Raw genomic sequence first — 22,130 nt, 5'->3', positions numbered from 1 at the left:
CCAGAGCCCGTGCACACAAAAGGTTTGGTGACTCGGGAGTGCTCTGGCAGGCCCACACCCCTATGAAAGCACCAACAAAGCATGAGTAGAAGCAGATGGAGAAACTGCTTGCGCTCAGTGAAAGCAGGAACCTGCAGGGCTGCAGCACTGACTGTCAGCGTGGCTGGGTGGCTGCTTGTGGTGGGAGAAGAAATGAGGTGGGAACGGTGTGAGACACAGTGGGACCTGTGTAGGTGAGGGCCAGGGATGATGCAAAAGTGAGAGAAACTCCAACACTGTGAGGAAAGAGTAAGGATGGGAGTGATGCTGAGTGAATGGGCAGTTTGTCTTGATTCTGTTAGGAAAGAAAAGTGAGACCTCCTCCTCATTTATTTCGGTTTCAGGTGGGATGCAGGGAGTATGGAAGACCTGGGTCAGTTCCACATCTGCTCTGGGCAGATCTATGTGTCTGACACGGAGATAGCAGAGAGGAACTGCACCCAGGTAGGTGGGCAGGCATTGACCCACATCACCCAGCCAGCCCCAAAACCTGCCCCATGCTTGTGAGCTGTGAGTCAGCCCTTGGCTTTCTCTGAACCTCAACTCTCCCTTCCACAGCAGATTAAACACCTTGTTGCCACCTTAAGCGTTTCTCAGCAGCCCCTTTCATCCCCCCTTGCTGAGACCCCTGGAGGGTCTTTAGTCACTCTCTGATAAGAAAGTCAGCTGAATGGGAGTGAGGGGCACAGCATCCCAGAGTGGATGCTTCTTGTGCTGTGAGTCACCGGGCTGCAGGGGACAGTGGCAGGGTCAGGGACACATCCTGGCTCACTGGGACACGTCCTCACCAAAAGGGAGCCAGCTGCTGGAGAAGTACAAACAGCTTCCATCGCGTGACTTCTCTTCCTTTGCTTTTCCCTGAAGCTGTGGAAAGAGCCAGACATTCACCCTGCTCCCCGTGTCCTTCCAACATGACTGCAATTGGCAGCACAGACCTTGTGCTTCAGTCACCTTTGCATTGGGGCGGGAGAAAATTCAGGCTTATGTTGGGAGACGCGTTCTCAGAAGGGGATGACGATGCGGGGAAGCGGCAGGGCACCAATGGCCCATGGGGTGCCTGGGGACAAGGGCTATTCGCGGAACTAAGGACATGCCAAGAAAAGGTGTGTCTGATCTGCTGCCCCACTCTTCTGCCCGTACATGCCTGCGTGAGCCTGGTATGTAGCGACGGCACTGTGTGTTCTTGGTGGCTGCTTTCAGGAACCCTGAGCGGTCACGCATGTTGGGCAGATAAAGATCTCACCACTCCCACGTGGAGAGTGCAGCCACTGTGCAGCAGGTGGAGCGGGGCTGTGACTCCTCGCTCTCGATCTAAGTCACTTGCTTAGTCACTACCTCAGTTTCCCCAGCTCTAAAATGGGGTTAGTAATACATCCCTGAGACCGTGTGTTCCTCAGGTGTGGGGTTTACTATGCAGCTGTAAAATAAAATGTATCATAGAATTATAGAATCATTCAGGTTGGAAAAGACCACAAAGTCCATGTAGTCCAATTGTCAGTCCATCCCCACCATGCCTTCTAACCCTCAGTGCCACATCTCCGTGGTGCTTTAACATGTTGGCAGCAAAGGTGGGACACACTGTGCTCTGCTCATGGGACTGCAGCTCCACATGACTGAATATCCACAAATGGCAGGAATCTCTATCACTTTCTGTAAGTACATCTGTAATGGAAATGAGAAAGTAATAGCTTGCCTTTGACAGGGAGCACAGTCCACTTTGTGCTAATGGAGTAATAAAAGTAATCAACCTGGAGCACACTCATCTTATTACTGGGAGCATGCAAACCAGGTGATAAGGCTGCTGTGTTAGCCAGGTTGTGCTGCATTGTTCCCATGCAGTTTAAGAGCTCTGCAAATACAAGCTCTGGTAATTAAGTACTAGGACACCCTGGTGCTTTTGTTAGCCTCAAAGTACTGTAAATTTTAGAATCACAGAATCATTAAGGTTGGAAAAGAACACTAAGGTCATCGGGTCCTGCTGTCAGCCCTCCTTTCAGGTAGTTGTGGAGAGGGAAGGTCATCTGTCATGCTGTGCTGAGAATGCAGAGTATATGAAGGTTCAGACTGGGTATTAGGAAAAACAGCTTCTTAGAAATAGTGGTTGAACCCTGGCACAGGCTGCCCAGGGACATGGTGGAGTCACCATCCCTGGAGATGTTCAAGAATTGTGGAGATGTGGAGCTGAGGGATGTGGTTAGTGGGTAATATTGATGGTAGGTGGATGGTTGGACTAGATAACTGATGGCTGTCTCATGTCACATGCTCTGGTGCAGTCTTACACCAAAGAAAACTGGAGGATTCTGGCCTGCTCCCCAACAAAGCCAGGATGCTCCTGTGCCCCAAGCTAGATGCAAATGGCCAGTATGAAGCCACTTCCAGTCCCCAGTGACTCACAGCCAGAGAAGCACTGGCATCCTGCTCTAGGAGGGGTCATTCACTGCCTTGCCCTGCAGGTAGGGTGCACACAGGGAGAACATGGAGTTGGGGCAGCAGCATGAATCTCTAGGCATGCAGAAAATAAACATAATATTGCCAGGGCTGTAGAGAGATGGAGCAAGTCATGGATGCCAGCTTTTCAGCGGAATTGCTTCTTGGGCATCCAGTGGGCTAAGCTTCAAACAAAAGCTTTGAAACTCCGGCGATTAACATGGTCCTACTATCCTTCTGGGAGCTTTTTCTTTCTGCTTCATGTTTGTGTTGGGAAAAAAAAGCCTGTTCTCTCCAAATGGTGGGGTTTATGTTTGTTTGTTTGTTTGTTTTGCTCTCAGAGAGGCTTGTATGAGAGTTCAAGACAGTGAGATGGTATGGGGACATGTATATTGTGGCTCTGGCACACAATGCTGGGATCAGGGTAAAAAGCTGACTCGGGGAGTAAAACTGCCCCATGAGGCTATGAGAGGAATTCTACAGGCTACATATATTATTGCAACAGTAAATTTGTTATTGCTGTTGTCTTTGGAAGGCGATCCGGGAGCAGAGGAAGCAAGTTCTGAGCTTTGTAAAAGTGCCGCTTGGCTCCATCTGCAGGTGGCAGCTGAGATGACGCTCGGTTTGGAGGCAGGCTCCGCACAACTAAAAGCAGAGCAAGAAAGTGCTCTTCAGCCCTGCACAGAAGACTTGTCCACTGAAAGTAAATCTCCACTCTTTTACGGTTTCTCTTTCCAAAAGTAAAGATTGCTGAGTCTGTGCTGATTTTGTGCATTTGGACCTTTGGAACAGTCCTGCTTTCCCCTGGTCTTTCCTGGAAGGTGCCCTGGAGCTTGGCTGGAAAAGTTTGAGATTCCCATGTGTGGAGTTTGGGGTTTGGCTCCACACCTGAGTTGGGATGGTTTTTGGGGGCTATTGGTGTTGGCTCTGTGTGCCTACAGCTGCTGCCTGGTCCCTTCCCTTCCTGGCAACGTTCCTGCACTGAGCTGGATCATCGGGATACTGAAGCCCAGTAGAGGAACTGAAGGGCCTGGGAATTACACTTGTACACATTATAGTTTTCCAGTATTCAGACATTAACAAGTATGGAGGAATAAATGTTAACATATTGCATGCATGTACCCATGGATGCTCTTGAGTGTGATCATAGCAGTGCTCAGCACTTCTGCACTGAACATCAGCTTTTGATTCTTTTTAAAAATCTCTGCTTTCCCAGTTTCTGCCATCATTCTTAACATTTTTTTCCCCTCAGAAGTCCAGGACTCTGGTTACCTGCGTGCCACTCCTGCTCAACCCCATTCCCTCCAGCCAGGCATGACCAGCTCCAGCCATGTGGGGCTGATTGGTGGCAGCAGCTCCGGGATCCCTCCTCCCATCCCCACTGTAGTCTGGCATCGCTTCTGCAGCCATTCTCCACATGTGGCATCTACAGAAGGCAGAAATTCCTTCTGCTCATGGCCACTGGAACACATAGCAGCAACCTGGGATGCTGAGGTTCTGCCTTTAGCCCAGCCTTAAGAACAAGACCTGGGCACTGCTTTTGCCATGCCACTGGATATACCGACACCTTCTGGGATGAGGTTTTTCCTCCAGTATGCTGGCTGTTTTTTTGCTTTTTTCTCTACTGGCTTTTTGATAGCATCTACCTGGACAGACTGCTGGATGGTGAACGCTGATGATTCCCTGGAGGTAAGATCTTTAGGAGAACCTGATCTCTCTAGGACATCAAATATGTCCTAGAGAGAGTTTGGTTTCCAGCATCATTGGTCCACTTTCATCTACATTTCCCCTGTCACGCAGGATGAAAGTGGATGAAAATGAGATGAATGGCTCTGGCAAGAGCTGTGGAAAAGGGGTGTTTTGTGTAATTCTCTCTGCTGGATTCTGCTCTCAGGAAAGGTTTAGAGGCTCCAGATTTAAGTGTGCGTGAACTAGAGTGTGTCACCCTGCAGCTCCGGCCTGCACGGCTATTTTGGAGGTGTTCCTAATTTTGTAGGTCAGACTTCTTGGTGATAAAGTCCAACACGTGCATCTTCAACAAACATTTTTCTTAACAGCCACTGAGCTATAGAGCTAGCAGAAGTCTACGGGGTGCATAGGGACTGCTGTCAGATCCAACTACCAAAAGTATTTTCTTGAACTTGTGCAAGCATTAGCACTTTCATGTTAGGAAAATCAGCATAATCCCACTGGTGTGACTGGGATATCATTCTTCGCTTATCATCCTAATTTGGAACATATTTTAGGTTCTTTTCAGGAAGCTGTGAGTCACCTGGAGTAAGATGAAGGTTTTGGTATGCTCAGAAAAGCCAAATGGATCTCAAATTAGAGTAACAGAATCATAGGATCAGTAAGGTTGGAAAGGAGCACTTGAGATCATATAGTCCAACCATCAACCCGTCTTTGATCCATAATTTCCAAGCAAAATGGAGATTGAAAACCCAAATCCTAAGTAAAAGGAGTCTAGAAAAGAATCGATTCCAGTATCCTGAGGCCGTGTAACCTTGTCTTTTTTGGCATGGAGGCACCTGTGCTGGGCTGTCCCTAAGTGTCCCATTAACACCCTGTGTGGTTATTAGCAGGCACCACTCTCACATTCCTGCTCTGAGTGTGAATACTAAATAATAGAGCAAAATGCCCCTAGCCTTAATACCTGACTGAATGAGCTCCCTAATGGCCCTAATGACTCACTGCTTCTTGCAATATGGGAATGCAGGGAAACCACACATGGCCAGAAAGGCCTGGAGTACAAAACTGCTGGTCTTAGCTGGAAAAAAAAAGGTAGTTTGGGCAAGTTCTGACTTCAGGAGAAATCACAGAATCATAGAATTAGTGAGGTTGGAAAAGACCACTAAGATCATTGGGTCCTGCTATCAACCCATCACACCAGCCCTACTGACCCACGTCCCTCAGTGCCACATCTCTGTGGCTCTTGAGCACCATCAGGAGCAGTGACTCCACCACGTCCCAGGGCAGTCTGTGCCAGTGCCTCACCGCGCTTCCTGAGAAGGAATTTTTGTAAAGAAAGGACTTCTGTCCTCTGGTGTGGAAATCCCTTGGCCCATCTCTGCTCAGGACATGGGATCCAGCAAGATGCTGCAGCAGAGAGCAGGGCTCATGCTCATGCACTGTGAGCAAGGCTGGGGCAGGATTTGCGGTTGTTTGTGCTGGTAAAAAGCATAAAGTGCTTCCTAACATGCACTGTTGTGTGCATTCTGTCACTCCCTGTTGTAGCTGGATTAAAAGAATCCCCACCACTGCTAAGCACTGCCTGGTTCACTCTTGTGCTTAGCAGTTACTGTGTGTTTTACAGCACTCCTACAGTGCTGTAAAACACCGCGTGCTTTCCTTGCGATGGTGAGCATGTGCTTGTTCTTTCGTTTTTTATTTTTGTATTAGAATTATTTTAGTAGCGATTATACATTACGCATAGGATATGATTATATGTATTGCAGTCATTACGCAGTTGATGTTTTACATGCGTACTTGTGCTAGGGAAAGCAGGTCGTGGCCGTGTGTTTCACAATCAGAGCTGGAGATGGGAGTTTGGGATGAGATGTGCAGCTCCTTGGGGAGCCCTTGAGTGAGCCAGGGAAACCAGAGCAGATTTGCTGTGGGAGGAAAGAGAAATCAGGAATTAGTGGTTGGGTTTGCCCATGTTCAGTGCTAGCAGAGTAGGTAACAACTGAAACATCCTAAGAAACAAAGAATGTTCATCAGGTTTTTCTCAGTCTGGAAAGGGGGTTGATTCACAAGCCAGATCATTGACCACTGATTTTGTATCTCTAAGCTAGTTTTATGTGGAAGCTAACAAAGCCTGGAATGCTGTTGATGAGGATGCTGCTGGTAAGGTTTAAAAAGCAACACTAATGTGAGCAAGTGAGGAAGTACTTGAGAGTAGCAGCTGAATACAGAATAGTGTGAATAAACCCACAGAGATTTAGGATGAATATGAAATGATATAAACACAAGCAGAACTAAGTGCAATTTAATAAAAATATGTTAATTTCAAGTGAAAACTAACATCTATGCAAATTTTTTTACATGAAACTCTTCCCTTGAAAAGTAACAGTCAATGAAACCATCTTTTTCCTGCATGACTTTTCATTTTTGTGATGTTTTTCATTTGATTTGCCCCCAGCGTTCTGAGAACTTGCAAGTAGTTTTCATCTTCACAAAACAAAACCTATGGATTGTTTTCACTGAAACTTGGGCAATAGCTTTTCTTTTACCAGTCTGAAATAGTGAGTCATTTTTAGACACCTGTAATCCGCCATTCAGTATCACAGAGAGCATTACAGTTTGGCTTGTATGCTGTGTTGTGGAGACAATGCTGTGGTTGGCTTCAGGCTTCGGTACATCCCGAATTAGACTTCATTAAGTGTCTGGGGTGCGTTATAACCTGCTTTGCGATTAACAAAGCATAATAAAAGGAAATTTGTTGCATCATCCAAACCAGTATACCTCCTGTCCCCTGTGATAGACCCATTCCCCAAGCACTGTTTCCAGTGGGGTGCCCCTGGCAGCAGCGGGGCAGGCTGGAGTCCTGAGCTGACCCCACATTATCCCTGCTCCTCCTATGAGCAATCCTAGAAGTGTTTCAGAGGTGCTGGTTGCCATATTTGCATGGGTAATGAAAACGCTTCCCGTGTTCAAGTGATTTATGGAAGGCTGGGCCAGGAATGCTATCTAATGCTTCAGGATGATGGAAATGATGAGCCATGATGCGACTGCAAGCTGAACAAAGCCTGGATGTCTCGACGATTAGTGTGATTGGTCCCACAGCTGGAAGTGTGCAGTGGGAGCCCCAGGGCCAGGGTCAGCACTGGCTGCCCCTGCTCTTCCAGCTAGTGTTTATGGTTGAGTCATTTGGGGCAGCCCTTGAGAAGCGTCTGGGAAGGGGCTCACACCTCCACTCTGCACAGAACACTCCCTTATCCTGATGGGGCCACCTCCTCCTGGTAGGAGGCTGGTCCCTATGAGTCATGGGCAGCTCCATCCTTGGAGCCTTCTCTGCAGGGAGGTGGTTGGAAGGGAGTGGAATGGCAGATTCACAGGTCGTCTGGTCCATGGCCCTGCCCAGCTCAGCCTGGACAAGTATCTGGCAAGGGCTGAGCAAACCTCCTCTTAGATTATCTATCTCCAACCAGCCACCCCTAGATTCTCCCAGTTTTCCTCAGAAATTGTATCCACCCCAATAGGACTTTTTTATTTAATCTGAATCTCTTTTAATATAAAATCAAGATCAGAAATAGAAAACATTACCTTTTCTTTCCATCCTTCTTTTTTTCTCAGTACTTCCTACCAAACAACTCATTAACCATCAATATAGGTGAACCAAGACATCTACTGAGCTGCCCGTCCACTGGATTGGTGTATATACTAACTTAGGGTCTTTTTTCTTTGTCCTTAATGTATAGGTGAGTACAAAATGCCGTGGTCTGTGGTGGGAATGTGTCACAAATGTTTTTGATGGGATCCAAACATGTGATGAGTATGACTCCATCTTCGCTGAGCACCCTGGTACGTAAGAGGCAAAGATGTTTCCATGTGAGCTGGGGACACCTGAGCATAGGAAAGGGATCAAAAAGGGCATCTCTTCTATTCATTCACAGCTAATTTGGCGCACCCATATACTGTGGCCATATTTCTTCTCTCAGTCAGTTATTAGTCTTAGGGAAGCTGGAGGGAGCTTCACCTCAGGAAAAGGTGTTCCCACAGGACCTGACCCAATTACCCACCATCATGTCAATTCCTCGTTTGTTTTGCTTCTATTCTGCAGTGAAGTTGGTGCTGACCCGAGCCATGATGATCACAGCAGATATCCTGGCAGGATTTGGATTTCTCTTCCTTGTCCTGGGACTGGACTGTGTGAAATTCCTTCCAGATGAGCCACTTATCAAGCTACGCATCTGCCTGGTGTCTGGAGTTACCTTGCTCATTGCAGGTATTCTTGGACCATTTCCCGCTTTGCAGGGCATCCTTCAGCAAAAAGAAGGAGATTTAAAATCTTCCCTTATTTTGGAGACAGGAGCTGGTGATTTTCTAGAGGGTAAACACTGAGGAAGGATGTTTATTTACTTTATTTGTGCAGTATAGCTTCCAGGCACTCTCTGCCTGCTCCTAGCAACAAATAGTTGAGTTTATCTTCTTCCATTTCACTTATTGGCCAGATTCCTTGGTTGCTGAGCTGACTGACTTCCACTTACTGCTGATTTATGGTGAGGAAGTCAGTGTTGTAGATAGGGCAAAGAGGCAGAATTGCCAGAGGGCTAGAAATGCCCTGGCACCCTAGTTCAGTTCCTGGCTCTGCCACAGGTTGTGTGGCCTTGGGCAAGTCACTTAGCCCAGATCTCTTCAGCTTGTTTGTAACAAAAGGGTAATAACACAGCTATTCTTCCCAGGTGATAAATATTTTACTGTCTGAGATGATTTGCTATTACAGCCAGTGGAAAAGTTTTAAATGCAAAAATAAATAGACTGCTAACAGGTTCCGGGTCATTTCATTTGACTTTATGACAATATTGAGCATCCACCTCTGCTTCAGTGTATGTAGATTTAATGTGAAACTCACCGCAGCTACTGGGTGCACATGTGAAATACTTAGAGAGGTTCTTTTAAACACCCTCCATGTACCTCACAAAATCAATCTGAAAATGTTGTCGAAGTTCTGAAAGTCAAAAGAGATTAGAAAATGTATATCTCAAAGCAACTTTACAAGAAGAAGCTTAGTTTTTTTGCCACTTAGTGCAGAAATCTGTGTGAGTCATAGAATCATAAATGTTGGAAAAGACCACTAAGATCATGAAGTCCAAGCATCACACCATACCCACTAACCCATATCCCTGTTAGTGTAATACCTCCACGGATGGTGACTCCACCACTTCCCTGGGCAGCCTGTGCCGATATATCACTACTCGTTCTGAGTAGAAATTTTTCCAAATATCCTACTAATATCCCATAAAAATGCTACAAAATGGAGCTGTGGGTATGAGATAAAGCCCTTGTCTGGAAGGGCTTGAGCCAACATCAGCAGGGGCCAGGGAGAATCAGCCCAAAAGCAGGACAGAGCAGGGGCCAAAATTTGATGTCTAAGGAGGTTCTTCCCATCCTGAAGTCTGATCCAGGAGGCAGAAGGCTACAGCTCAGGATTTTGTACTTGTGTTTTCCTCATGACTGCTGTGTTCTGACTGGGAGCTCTGTGTGGCCCCTCCCTCCTGTCCTGCAGGTCTCCCAGGCATCACAGGATCAATGTGGTACGCCATTGATGTCTACGTGGAACGCTCCTCCTTGGTCTTCCATAACATCTTTCTGGGCATCCAGTACAAGTTTGGCTGGTCGTGCTGGCTTGGCATGGCGGGATCACTGGGCTGCTTCTTATCTGGGTCCCTGCTCACCTGCTGCATGTACCTTTTCAGAGGTGAGGAACCAGGGCAGATATGAAACAGTGAAGGGGCAGAGACATTGCTCAAGGCCTGCTGCAGGCCCACAGCGTCAGACATGTCCTCCAGGGACTTCCTTCAGGATGGTTGCTCATCCTTCATTGCAACATCTTCAACTGTAAAATGGGAATAGTGTTATCTCAGCAGCACTGTATCAAAGGCTTTGGGTGGGAGCTGAGGTGCAAGTATGGCATAAAATGTTATTATGTCATATCTTGGAGTGCTTCTTTCTCTGTATTTTGAGGGTTAACAGTCTGAGAACCACCGAGCACTTGTGAGCAGATCCCTTTTCTCTCCTCATAGAGACCAGCTCTGGAAGGCTCCACTCTGCATACTCCTTGAGGAAAGGCTATTCCTCTGCTGGGACAATCGTAACAAACGTGCACTTGCCATCCTCACAAACAGCAACTGCCAAAATGTATGCTGTGGACACAAGAGTGTGAGAAGGAACTTTGCCTCATCGCTATCAGTGCGAGTCAAATAAATCAGCTGCTCCCACATCAGCCACCAGTTCTCAGCATGAAGTACCTCAGACTGTAAGACAGATCCCAATAGATGGAACTACGAGTTATAGGTGAACTGATGAATTCAGATTATGACAAGAAGACACAGAGAGATCTGGAGGTGATAGGCATTTCTGTTACTCCAGCTTCCCGGAGTAGTAGAGGAAGAGCAATCTAGAATCACCTGCTAATGCAGATATACTTGCAGATTTCAGACCATTAATTTCTCCTGCTCCTTTCCTGGAGTATGTTGTAGCTGAGGAGACTTCTCAGCCTTTGTCCTAATGGTCTTCAGCTTGTTTTAGGGTGGTGGGAAGTTGCAACACATGGGTCAGGCCAAGCAATGGCTCAGAGGACACTTTGGGGCTGACCATCTGTCCCTCCATCTTTGTGCTTCTCTAGGAGCACACATGCATACCCCAAATACTGGCTTAACTCAGGGTGCAAATTCCTCAAATATACATGTATACAGAAATGATTACATAAACACTCACAAGACATTTTTGCCTTCAGTATGAATGTAGTATAAGGGTTAATTCTGTTCTCTGCATGCTAAATGTTAGCTTTGGAGGATCCATCTCCTGCACAAGAGGGCTAAGTAAAGGTCACAGCAGCCCTTAGGTTTGCTGGGTTAATGTTTTGTAACAACAGGTCCAATGCTGAGTTGCTTCATTCAGATCCTGCTGACAATCTATGTGATGTTTTGATCAGTTGTTAATATATAATGGTTCATACACTGATTGATTGAACTCTGAATTTGATTTCATGACCACAGTGTGTAGTTCTCATTAGTTCACTGTCATGCCATGATGTCAATCTATTTTAGTTTGGTCCTTTACTCATTAGCAGTAAATCCTCCAGGAAGAACATAGGATTTCCTTTCTCTTTCAAAATCACAACTGGACCCCAAGACTGAAGACATTGCAGGTGAGCTCAGGTATTAAGCTGCTTTCTTTAGTTCTTCCAAATTCCTATCAGAGCAGCCTGTTGGGGTTCTGTCTGGTTGCAGGTTACAGAGGGCAGCAATGTCTTAGCTCTTTCCTAAGGTGATTTCATGCTCTACAAATAGATATTGATTACCCACCCTGATGTATGCAAGCAAGAGAGAGATAATAAAATGATGACATCTACAATAGCTGTCCTTTCCTGCTTGCAATAAATTGTCCTTTCACTGTCTCGATCAGCCTTAGCCAGAAGGGCTCTTACAGCAGCTCTTATGTGAACTCACTCTTTGTAATGGTCTTTGCAAGAAACAGACAGGAATAGTTTGCTTTTACATGGGAGGGTGTGCAGTTTACTTTTACCTACCTCCCCTAGGAGTATCTTCATTCACTGCCTTTGCCCACTGTGCAGTGGCACAAGAAATTGCATGCATCACTGCTAGAAAGGGACTCAGAGTACACCAATATATTGATGATGTGTTGGTTGGGGGCCTTATGTTGCACTTGACTGGGAGAACATAACCCACCTGCATCTGAAAGATAACAAAGGGCTGTGGGATGCTTGGCAAGTAGCATTCAAAGTCATGCTGGATGGGGCTTTGAGCAGCCTGGTCTAGTGGAAGGTGTCCCTGGGTTGGGAACTAAATGATCTGAAAGGTCCCTTCCAACCCAAACAATTCTATGAGTCTATGATTATATTCATCCATTTTGACTTTCTGAAGGGAAGCAATATGTATTAGTAGGAGTTGAGATTGTGTCAGAGTTGACCCAGGTCAGTCAGTCTGAGGAGGTAACACCGTGAGGGGTTTGAAGCTCTGATTTAGCTGTTTGCCCAAACCCCAAACAATACAATCAAATAATGGGAGTCAATTTACTGACAGGTCCAAGATGAAGAGATTCAGTGGATATTCCACACCCCCTATCACCCTTAAGCGAATGTTATCATAGTGAGATACAAAGAAACATTTGCCGATTAGTAGGTGTCATTTCACCTTAATTTAGCCAGAGAGAATTTTGAAACTTCAGTGACCCTGATTGGATCATGAAATTCTTATCCTGTCCTCGTGAACTAACATATCTTCATGCATGTACACTGATATTTTCTAGAACAGGGATTTTGCTGCTTTTCACATGCATTGATATTTCTGTGAATTCAGTACATCTGACCTATTATTTTCCTTAGATAAGAATGTTTCTTTAGAATACTGTTTTCCTTACGTACTGTCATATTTCTGAGATACAATAAACACAGTTGCCTTTGAATGTCATCTTCCTCTAATGCCTCTTCCAAGGTTTGCCCAAGGAGGTGTTTGGGTAGGTGATTCCTGAGAGGGAAATAACTGCTTTCTTGGAAGGTTTTAGGAAAGTAGGGTGGGATTCCAGGCCTTTGCTAGTACCGACAGATGCCAGGGCCCTGGTGCACATTGGTAGTGGCAGCATTTATTAGGCAGCAGCGCTTTGACAGCTGGCCAGCTCTATCCCTAGTATTGGCACATCTACTTTGTATCAATTTTTTAAACTTTCAAAGAGAGAAAAATAACATTCCACTAAGAAAACTAGGTTTTCTCTCTCAGCTCGGGCTGGAACCCCACTGTTTGCTCTTTTACCACTTTTAAATACAGCGAACAAGAGATTAAATGACAAAAATACTCTGGACAAGCACTGTCACAGGGAGCAGAGGACAAATTTCTTTGGGTAGTTCCTGCTGTAAGATGCCTTTGAGAGAGAAAGGAAAGAGCCTGAATTGTATCATAGTTACCCAGAGAGTATCTGTCCCCAGCCTCATCTTCTCCCTCCCTTTCTCCCTATATAAAAGCGTGTAGCCCAGGGTCTTAATGAACAATTCTAGTTTTTTCACAATATTCATGTGCAACCCTCCTGGCAGCCCCAGTTGATCTGTTTTGCTTAAGATCCAGTCAATGACTTTATTATTCAGCTGTTGACATGTGGAGGTAAAAGTCCAACTCTGTGCCTCCCCATGTTCCCTTTGTCTTTTGCTTCCAGATGGTCACCAAGCAATTACCTCCTCTTCTCCTCCCCCGTTTCCCCCTGTCAAGGTTTGTTAATGAGTGTATTCATAAAAAAACCCTGCCTTTCAGTGGCAGCCCTTTTCTGGGCTTTTCTAGAGCAGCTTGCTATTTCTTCTCAAAGTCAGTGGGCAGTATATATTACAAGATGAGAGGAAGTCAGAAGGTCACAGCAGAACAAGCACATTTTCAAAGTAGACCCAACTTGTAAGGCAATGAGTTGTAAAGAAATAGCTTATCTTTCCTTATAGCTTAGGAAACATCAGTTGAACTGCAATAATTGACCTTGTTAAGGGCTGAGTTCTCACAAAAGCATAAGATTCCATGTAAAGTTTCTGCTTTTGTAAGGTTGGAAACACTGGTCTATAGAAACCTTGACAGGTAATGGCCTTAAGCTGCATAGGGGAGATGCAGGCTGAGTATTAGGAAAAAGTTTCTTCCCAGAAAGACTGGTGGTGCACTGGCACAGGCTGACCAGGGAGGTGGTGGGGTCACTGTCCCTGGGGGTGTTCAAGGGACATGGTTATTATGGGAATGGTGGGGATGGGTTGGATTTGGTGATCTTAAGTGATCTTTTCCAACCTCAATGATTCTGTGATTCTGCCAGAGCACCAGGGAGTAAGGCTACATGCAGGCTTAGGGGGGCACCTTTTGTGGAGCATCGTAAGATTGGTGGGGCTGTCCTGAGTACACTTACAGAAGGAGAGAGCTCATTCCTTTCTTTGTTTTCACAGCCAGGATTCCAAAGACCAGGACAGCTCCTCTCATGAGCTGGGCTGCCCTGCCCACTGAGCTATCAGATCTTTCTCAGGGTGCTCCGCTTCCCCACCCCAGGCCAACAAGGTTGACTTATTAAAAAAAAATATATATATACACCAGCTCACCCCTAAACAATCCCACGTGAACCCTTTTAACACACAGCTCCCAGTCCTTAGCAGGCTTGGGAGCTGCCCAGGGCTCCCGTTGTATTGCAGAAGTGACTTGGTGACAACCTCGCTTTACTGGAAACCACTCGTCACAGTTTTAATTGAGTCCTTTCGTTTCCTTTTTGCCTGATGAAATCACCCCAGACACAAAGCAGAATACACACTAGCAGCACAGGATCACCGACCTCCTGCCAGCAAAACTCCTGCAAGAGCTGCAGCCGCCTCGGAGCACTGCTGAAAGTCTCGCTTGCCCTCTGTTGGGTGGTTGGGGAAGGATTTGCCTCCTTGGAAACGAACTCAGCTTGCTAGAATTTGTGAAAGAGCGATTCAGAGTGATGGAAGCACTGAACAGAGCTCTCCTTACTTGTTAGCCGCTCTGGTCACCTGATTAGAAGGTGACATTCAGTGAAATTAGGGGGTGGTAGTGTATTTAGGGGTGAGCAATTAACAAGCAGAGGAGGGCGGTGTTTTATGCAGTGCATAATGCAAACAGCCAGTGGAGCGCACTTCCACCAAAGGGTCACTGCAGCAAATGCTGGTGGAGGTTAGAAGGAAGCGGCAGCTGATTTAATACCCACTAGCAGGCTGTGCAAGCTGAAGTGACAAACATAATCAAATCTCATGCTTCAGGGCATAAATTGAAGGGGATGTGTGGTCGGAGCAGTTATGTATATAAAAGGTCTGATTGTGAGAGGTGCTAATCACCTGCAGTTCAGCAAGGGAAAGGACACTCAGGGACTGCTCAACTTCTCTGCTGGCTGACTCCCTGCTTGCTAATTTTCCTTATTAATAAACCCTGTAATATTTCAGCCCGTTGGCACAAGCATTCATTTTGCTACAGTAACATTTATTTCCTCTCACACGGGAGTCAAACATTAAAGCTGCTTCTAAAATAAGATTTTATGGAGATAATTTGTAGCGGTGCTGGCAGAGAATTTGTCTCTCAAAATATGCTATTATTCTTTATCTACCTAAGGTACTTATATAGCCTCATTAGGAGAATATGCAAGCACTTCATAGTCTTAGGTGGATTTATCTTCCCATTTTCCTCCCTGAGCAGGGTAGTGGGTACTACTCCCACCCTAAGGCTGGGGAGCTGCTCTAGGAGGTAGGCTGTGGGCTTCGATTCATCTTTTGTGGTACCTAAAATGAACCCACGTGCCCACTACGCTTGCATTTCCCTGGGCACATGTTAAGTTTAGCATTTCCCTTTGGCTTCTGAAGTACAGGGCTCTGAATACAGCCCCCACTGACAAAGAAGAAGAAAACAGGTCCCACTGACCCCAGCCTTAGTGGAAAATTAAGGAAATCTTTGTTTTCATTTGGAATCCTGCTAAAGGGGAAATTCTCCATAATTTGAGGACTAGGCAGGTTATGACTCCTAGAAATGGCTTAGGTATTGCTGATCCTGCCTGGGAATAAGGCATTTTGAAGAGCTTCTTGAGTTCTCTCCCTATCCTGTCTACAGTGGTCACCTCAGAGAAAATAACAGTTTTTATCCTAATAAATACCTGTTACAGACCATCAAATCCCTGACCCCATAACTCCTCTCCATGGGGAGTAACTGTGTGGGTACTGTGTGGGTCCTGAGCCATACAAGGCCTTTAAGTACAATAGGGTAAGAACTGTGAATGGGGGTTAGTCATCATTAAATTAAGAATGGCTCAAGTGAGCAAATTCACTTTTCTTGTTTGTTTCACAGCTGCCAAGATTTCCACTATAACTCCCATCCTTTGCTTTCCTTCTCCTGGCTATAAATTTGCTGCCTTCTGCGCTAGATGAATCTGATATGCTGTGCTAAATATTTTAAATGTGGCAAACGATTCTTCATCACAGAGTGGCATGATTGCATTACAATGTATTAGAACAACATGACTTTGCCAGAGGGTGTTTGCTGGCACTGCGCCGAATGAAGGAGGCAGCTGAAGTTTGAGAAGTAACTATCGAGTCATTTATCAACATTCATTCCTAAAACACACGGGGCTGCACCAGCTCGAGAGAGAAATCTGCTGGCTGAGCCAAAAACACAGATCTTTCAGTGAGCTTCTCAAAATTCAAGAGCCCTATCAAAATGTCAGAGTGAGCCCCTGTGACAGATTCAACACACGCTGCTGGCATTTATTGTGTTGCGTTTGGTCTCCCCTTTTAGGCTCACGTGAGATATGTGCTGCATTTTGGGCTCTTGGCTGATTTTTTCTCAATACCGTAACACGATGGAAGTTCTCTGATGAACCAAGTGGCACAAGAAGTTGGGCACAATGATCCTCATGGGTCCCATCCCAGTTGGGATATTCTATGATTCTAAGATTCTACAAACTGCAGAAAGACAACATGTGGTGTCTAGAGTTTATTTTCCTTCATTATGTCCTCATAAGATGGAGGCAATTCAGTCCCCCCAGGGCTGAGCTGCAGGGCAGGAGAGGACCTCTCCACATTCATGCAGGTGCTTGGAGATCTGGAGAATGGGCAGTAAGGGGCTTCGCTTGCTGGGGAGAAAACAAAGCAGTAAATGTAGAGCAGGCAGAGAAGGACAAGATCCAGGGGAAGAGGGGTGAGCTGGGGACAAGCTGTCAAACAACTCGGAAACAAGAAAGGCATGGGTGTAATTTGTGAATCACAAAGCCTCTCACCACAAACTCCAGATGCAAGAAGTGAGAACTGAGGAATCTGGGTGGGTTTGGGTGGATCCTCCCTGCGGAGATGTTTCTCATGACCACCCAAAAAGCTGGCAGTTCTTCCTCTGGGAAGGGCTTAGCTTAATCACAGAATGAGCTTTATTCCTCTTGGAGTGGCTGGTGCCTGGCCCAGCCTGCTGGCAGTACTCCAGGTCAGCTCTGGGCATTACATTAAGTCCTTATAGCCCCTTCCCCATACTTCCCCTTCAGGATGTTTCTGGGGGAATGTGAGGGTGATTACTGCAATAAGCAGCATCCACCAAGACACTTTCCTGACAGATATCTATCAGCCCATTGAGATACTTGCTGGGGTGGCTTATGTTGACCAGGAAGGTGAGAAATTCAAGTCACATATTGGGAAGGGTTGCTGGGTGCCAAGGACAAGGTCCCTCATCCTTCTAGTGTCAGGATGGCCAAGCCCCAGCTTGGCATCTTTGGGACATATAGACATACAGGGACAGCGCTGAGTTCAGCTGAAGTTTTGGATGGAGAAAAAGATGTGGATGTAGCTCACTTAAGCCCTTAATCTATGGTCCAATCATCAGCCCAGGGTGTCCAGCTTGGTCACTGCACTGTTCACCCAGATGCAGCCCGGCTGCCACTCACAGCTGTCCACCTTGTGCTGGCTTTTGGATGGAACCAGCAGGCGGGGGACCAGCAGGGTCTTGTAGTAAGCAGGAAGTAGGACTAACCACAGAAAGCATCCGAGCTGCTGAGTGCAAAGATGGCCAGAGTGCGTGGTTGGAGGCTGCTCCGCCGCTTCAGCCAGAACTGCAGGCAGCAGCAGATCCCACAGGACAGGAGCAGGGCCAGGAGAAACAGTGTTAGGAACCTGAGACAGAGGCAGTAGGGGAGGAACAGTGCCATCACCATCTGTGGGCAGCACCAGCAGATGGCTGCGTGTCTTCAAATTAACATATTCATTAATGTATTTTGCAAATAGCTGTTAAATGTTGCATTTTCTCCATCAGTGTGCTGGACATGATCAAAGTCCCAGGAAACCAACATCTCTTAGTGATGAGTGCTGTCTGGAATTCAAGCATTTCTCCCAGATATCATTCATCAGGTTTGCCCATCTCTGTTGTCAGTGTACAGTGAAGCCATGGATTAATGACTCCCATTAGTCAGTAAAGACAGAATACAGGGACAACCCAGGAGCAATGCTCTCCAGCTATCTGTCTCTCTTAATGCCTTTCTCTCCATATATCCATCACGTAAAATTATTTGCCAGCTTTCTCTCTGGAACAGATCTGAAACTTACCACACGTACCAGCTGCTAAAGTTTTCATCGTTCTGCCTGACGCACCTAACAAGGGAAAATAAAAGGAAGATTCAGTCCAGTGTGTACAGATCAGACAGGCTCCAGTGCTTGTCTATCAGCATGAAGAAAAGCATTGCTGGTAAGTGCATGATTGAGAACTTTTCCTCCATTGAGGGAGCGTGATCAGAAGCTTAGATGGGATGATTATATACAAAGCAGCATGCGACTGATTTGCCATTCAACACCAGCACCCACCACCCGTGTTTTTGCTGAAAAGGCAGGGGTAAAAAGAGTTGCTGTCTTTCTTTTCCACTTTGGGAAGGAAAGCCATTGCTGTAAGCCTGCAATGGGAGTGGGTGGGAGGCAGAGAGCCACACTCACCTCTCGCCAGGCTCACAGTTGGACTTGGAGCCTGCTGGCTGAAAACATACATGGAAATCAGAGAGGGCAAATCATACTTTTTGTTGTTCTGTTTGAAATCAATGTAATGACCAATCTTGTCTTGGAGCAGGAGGTTGGAGGGAAGAGCAATAGAAGTTCACCTGCATGGGTGAAATCGCTCCTCTCCCTGCTCCCATCCCCGTGTGTCTGTGCTCTGAGCCTGTATTGAAATCAGTTGGTAATCTCCCCAACAGCTCGATAAATTCAATAGTTTGAAGATGAAAGCTAGACCAAGGGGAACGCATTTCCTTTTATGTGAAAAGGGAAGGCTGAGAGCCGTGAGAGGAGCAGTATCAGAGATCTGCTTACAGAGCTGGGCTCCATTCTGCAGAAATGTCAGCTGAAGAATTTCCTGTGCCTAATTGCTGGTTTGCAGCTATTTTCCAGTGGCTAATTGTGAATGTAGCTGTAAACTGGGGCCGTTGTGACTGGATGTGTGCTCTGCCTTGCATTTTTTCTATTTCTGGATAGTAGCATCATTCTCAGAGTCAGGTTTCAGGTGTATTCACAATTGCAAATATGTGAACCCGAAACTTATTCTTTGGGTGTATTTTCTACTCTCTGTTCAAGCAAGTTTACTTTTGCAAGCCTTGTTGACCTCAGCTTCAGTGTCAGATTGTCTAGGCAAAAAGTAACCGGACCTGTTCATCAGCAAGATTAAATACAATTCAGTACAATCTTTGGACAGTTTGCATTAGATATGCTACAACACTTCAAGCTTTGCTACCAAAAAAACCCTTCAGATCAGGTATAGAATTGCAACAACACTGGGAAACAATAAACAAGATGGAAGAGTTGAGATGTATTTCTTGGAAAAATGCATTAACATAATTCATAAAGCATTATGTTACTTGGATTCTCTTCTTTGTAAGCCTGAAGGATGCAGAGGTTTCTGACTTGGAGTGAAGCTAGAAAGCTCTGCTGAGGTTTAGAAATTTGTACCAAGTATGTGTATTTGAGAGGTCTCATGTTACGTCTCTAATTAACAGGACTTACTGTGTCTCTGTAAAGAGAAAGAAATCACAGATCCCTATAGCCTGTTTAATCCTGTGCACATTGCCTTTCGGTGTAATGGGGGCACAATCAGCCCCTCGTTACACCAGTGGTCTGTAGGTATAATGAGTCTCTCATTATCTATGGAATTTCACGAGCGGCTGAAACCTGAACGAGGAACAGGGAAAAAGACAGAAGCTTCAAAACGAACTCTTCCAGACGTGTCCTTTGAAAACTGAGCTAATTTGCTGTGTCACACATGCACCCTGGTGCAGAATATTCTAATTTTTTTTTTTTTACACTTCAGCTGATTATTAGAATAACAGGTCAAAACCAGACAGCTGATTGCTGCAATTGTGTGTGCCCTGAGTATTCTTCATGGCTGAATGACAACCTCTGGGCTTTTCTTTATCATTCTTCAAACTACTTCAGCCCAGCTACCATCGCATAGTTGAGCTGCAGCAAAGTGCGTCTCACTGGGCCAGTAATCCATCAATGCAGCCAAACACCCACTCTTGCTGCTGAAGACTCGGACTCTTCTGTTTCAGTAACCATAGAGAGAATAAAAGATTAAAGTATTCAAGCTTTCTCTTCCTTACTTGGAAACATTGTGAATATTAAACCCACCTCAAATTTACCAGGTCGCCCCACCAAGAGAGAAATTAGTTGAAAGAAAAGGATGCTGATTAAACTCAATAAAAATTGAATCATCCCCCAAACAAAACTCCTAACATCATGCAGGTTGCACTGAAGGGTTTGGTTACCTGGAAGAAGATAAAATACAGAACTCCGGCTTCCATGATCCATGAAGTAAAACACAAAACTCTGGGTCTCTGCATCACTAACTGGAGAGATGCAGGAAGAGCTTTGTTTGCAGCAGTGATTTGGAGCTTTTAAAACTTCTCTGCACATTGTGCCTTTGGCCACAGAGCACACTACCCAAAGACTTCACACCCTTTGGAAATTACCGCTAGCCAGGAAACAAACCCAGGGTTTGCATGGGCACACTCTTAATAGCTGCTACAAGTTAAATGAACACTAGTTTGAGGTCAACACCTTGCAGGTGTTTTGGCATTTCCATAGGTGTTTACAAATTCCTGTTGCTGAATCTTAGTTCCATATTAACCCACAGCTGTTTTTAGCAGGACCTTCTGCAAATAAAGAATCACCAGATTTTGTGGATGTGCTTTCATTACATGATGCCTTTAGCTGCAATTCTGTCATTGCAGGAAGAGAAATGCTGCCTTCAAGCCTCTGTGCACTGTGCCTCTGACATCAGCATGAAGGCAGCCCCTATCCAATCCACCTCCACCAGTTCCACCACTGCTGAATGCAGATGCTGGGGCTGGTTGCAGAAGGCAACGCATCAGGAAAAGATATACCTAAAGTGGTTTTTGTGAAATACCAAATTTTGTTGCAAGTACCAATTTCATGCTGACTGATAGCTACACCCAAATCGTGTAGTTAAAACTGGGATGGAACACTGAATCTCTGATAATCACAAAGCGGGGATGATGCCAGGTTGTTTGGTAGCCAATAATGGGTTGTCACTGAAGCTTACAGCCTGTGGCCGAGACACACCATTAGCTACGGCTCTTCCAGGTTTAACACAAAGAGTGTTGCTGTGAATATGTTTAGCAGTCGCTCCAGAAGTTAAGCATTATGTCGTGGTGCCATTACTTCAGTAATGATTGACAGAGCTAAGTTGATCTTTGAGATATGTCTGCATGGTTTTTCCTCAGCAAAGAGGTCAAGATGTCTAACCAACTCTGATACGTGTGCTTGAACCAGGTTTGATATTTATTTTTAGTGCTTTGCATAAAGCCTGGTCTTCTCAAACATGCACTTCAGCTCACTGCTAATTAAAGTCAAGCTACTGAAATGATGCCTTCTGAGAAAGCACCTCTCTTAATGCTGCTAAGTAGATGCGCTACACAATATAAATGGTCTGAGAGTGTTGGTGCCCTGGTTCAGTCCAGTCCTTTTCAATTTTGTCCAATTTCTTAGCTGTTTTCTAAAAAGAAAAAGACTCCACAGTATAAAAATGTGTAAATCCATGCTGGGAACCTTGTGACTCTTGCAATTTCAGGCTTCAAAGAGATCATCCATCAGTGCACTAATTTCAGATTTCTTCCTCTCTCGATTGCTTCCCCCGAAGCTCCCTCCTGTGCTCCAGCGAGATGCCTCTATCTGTGTGCCAATGCCAGAACCCAGAGTGCTTCCAATTTACAGCTACCCAATGCATCATCCATAGTATTTAGAGGGGCAGGTACTACTATGAGCTCTCAGTACTGAAAAATAATGTATAGCTTCAGTTCTTGGTCTGTTTCTAGGAGAAAAGGAGAAGAACTGAATTCTGTCACTATTCAGATTCCTGGCCTAGAGGAAAACATTCATTGGTCCCATACAGAGGTTTCTAACAAGAGGTTTCAAATCTGACACAATGCTGAGAGGA

The 22,130-nt window shown here is 45.6% G+C and overlaps 2 protein-coding genes across 2 annotated transcripts; one reads left to right on the top strand and one right to left on the bottom strand.

Moving 5' to 3' along the window:
- The first annotated feature begins 4,011 nt into the window (after positions 1-4,011).
- CLDN16 (claudin 16) lies at positions 4,012-10,351 on the top strand. Its single transcript, XM_072344845.1, has 5 exons — positions 4,012-4,155; positions 7,887-7,989; positions 8,249-8,413; positions 9,695-9,886; positions 10,212-10,351. Exons 1-5 carry the CDS (start codon positions 4,012-4,014, stop codon positions 10,349-10,351), a joined length of 744 nt encoding a protein of 247 aa, XP_072200946.1.
- A 6,294-nt stretch (positions 10,352-16,645) lies between these two features.
- TMEM207 (transmembrane protein 207) lies at positions 16,646-20,514 on the bottom strand. The gene is made up of 5 exons (XM_072343939.1): positions 20,440-20,514; positions 18,623-18,660; positions 18,242-18,286; positions 17,673-17,812; positions 16,646-16,791 (listed from the first exon to the last, which is right to left on the bottom strand). The coding sequence occupies exons 1-5, from the start codon at positions 20,512-20,514 to the stop codon at positions 16,646-16,648; spliced, it is 444 nt and encodes a 147-aa protein (XP_072200040.1).
- Positions 20,515-22,130: the final 1,616 nt, after the last annotated feature.

This window comes from Excalfactoria chinensis, chromosome 9 (genome assembly GCF_039878825.1).
Source record: "Excalfactoria chinensis isolate bCotChi1 chromosome 9, bCotChi1.hap2, whole genome shotgun sequence".
Taxonomy (NCBI): domain Eukaryota; kingdom Metazoa; phylum Chordata; class Aves; order Galliformes; family Phasianidae; genus Excalfactoria; species Excalfactoria chinensis.
Note: the sequence above shows the minus strand (reverse complement) of the source record. Positions and strands in the feature narration are given on the sequence as shown.

Bases quoted from the DNA above. Each gene is read 5' to 3' on its own strand.
- CLDN16 (XM_072344845.1), top strand. From the start codon at position 4,012: ATGCCACTGGATATACCGACACCTTCTGGGATGAGGTTTTTCCTCCAG. The intron at 7,990-8,248 runs GTACGTAAGAGG...TCTATTCTGCAG, and splicing joins CATCTTCGCTGAGCACCCTG to TGAAGTTGGTGCTGACCCGA. The intron at 9,887-10,211 runs GTGAGGAACCAG...CTCTCCTCATAG, and splicing joins CTGCATGTACCTTTTCAGAG to AGACCAGCTCTGGAAGGCTC.
- TMEM207 (XM_072343939.1), bottom strand. From the start codon at position 20,514: ATGCAGAGACCCAGAGTTTTGTGTTTTACTTCATGGATCATGGAAGCC. The intron at 17,813-18,241 runs GTAAGTTTCAGA...CCTCTGTCTCAG, and splicing joins TTTAGCAGCTGGTACGTGTG to GTTCCTAACACTGTTTCTCC. The intron at 16,792-17,672 runs GTTAGTCCTACT...TTTTCTCCCCAG, and splicing joins CAGCTCGGATGCTTTCTGTG to CAAGCGAAGCCCCTTACTGC.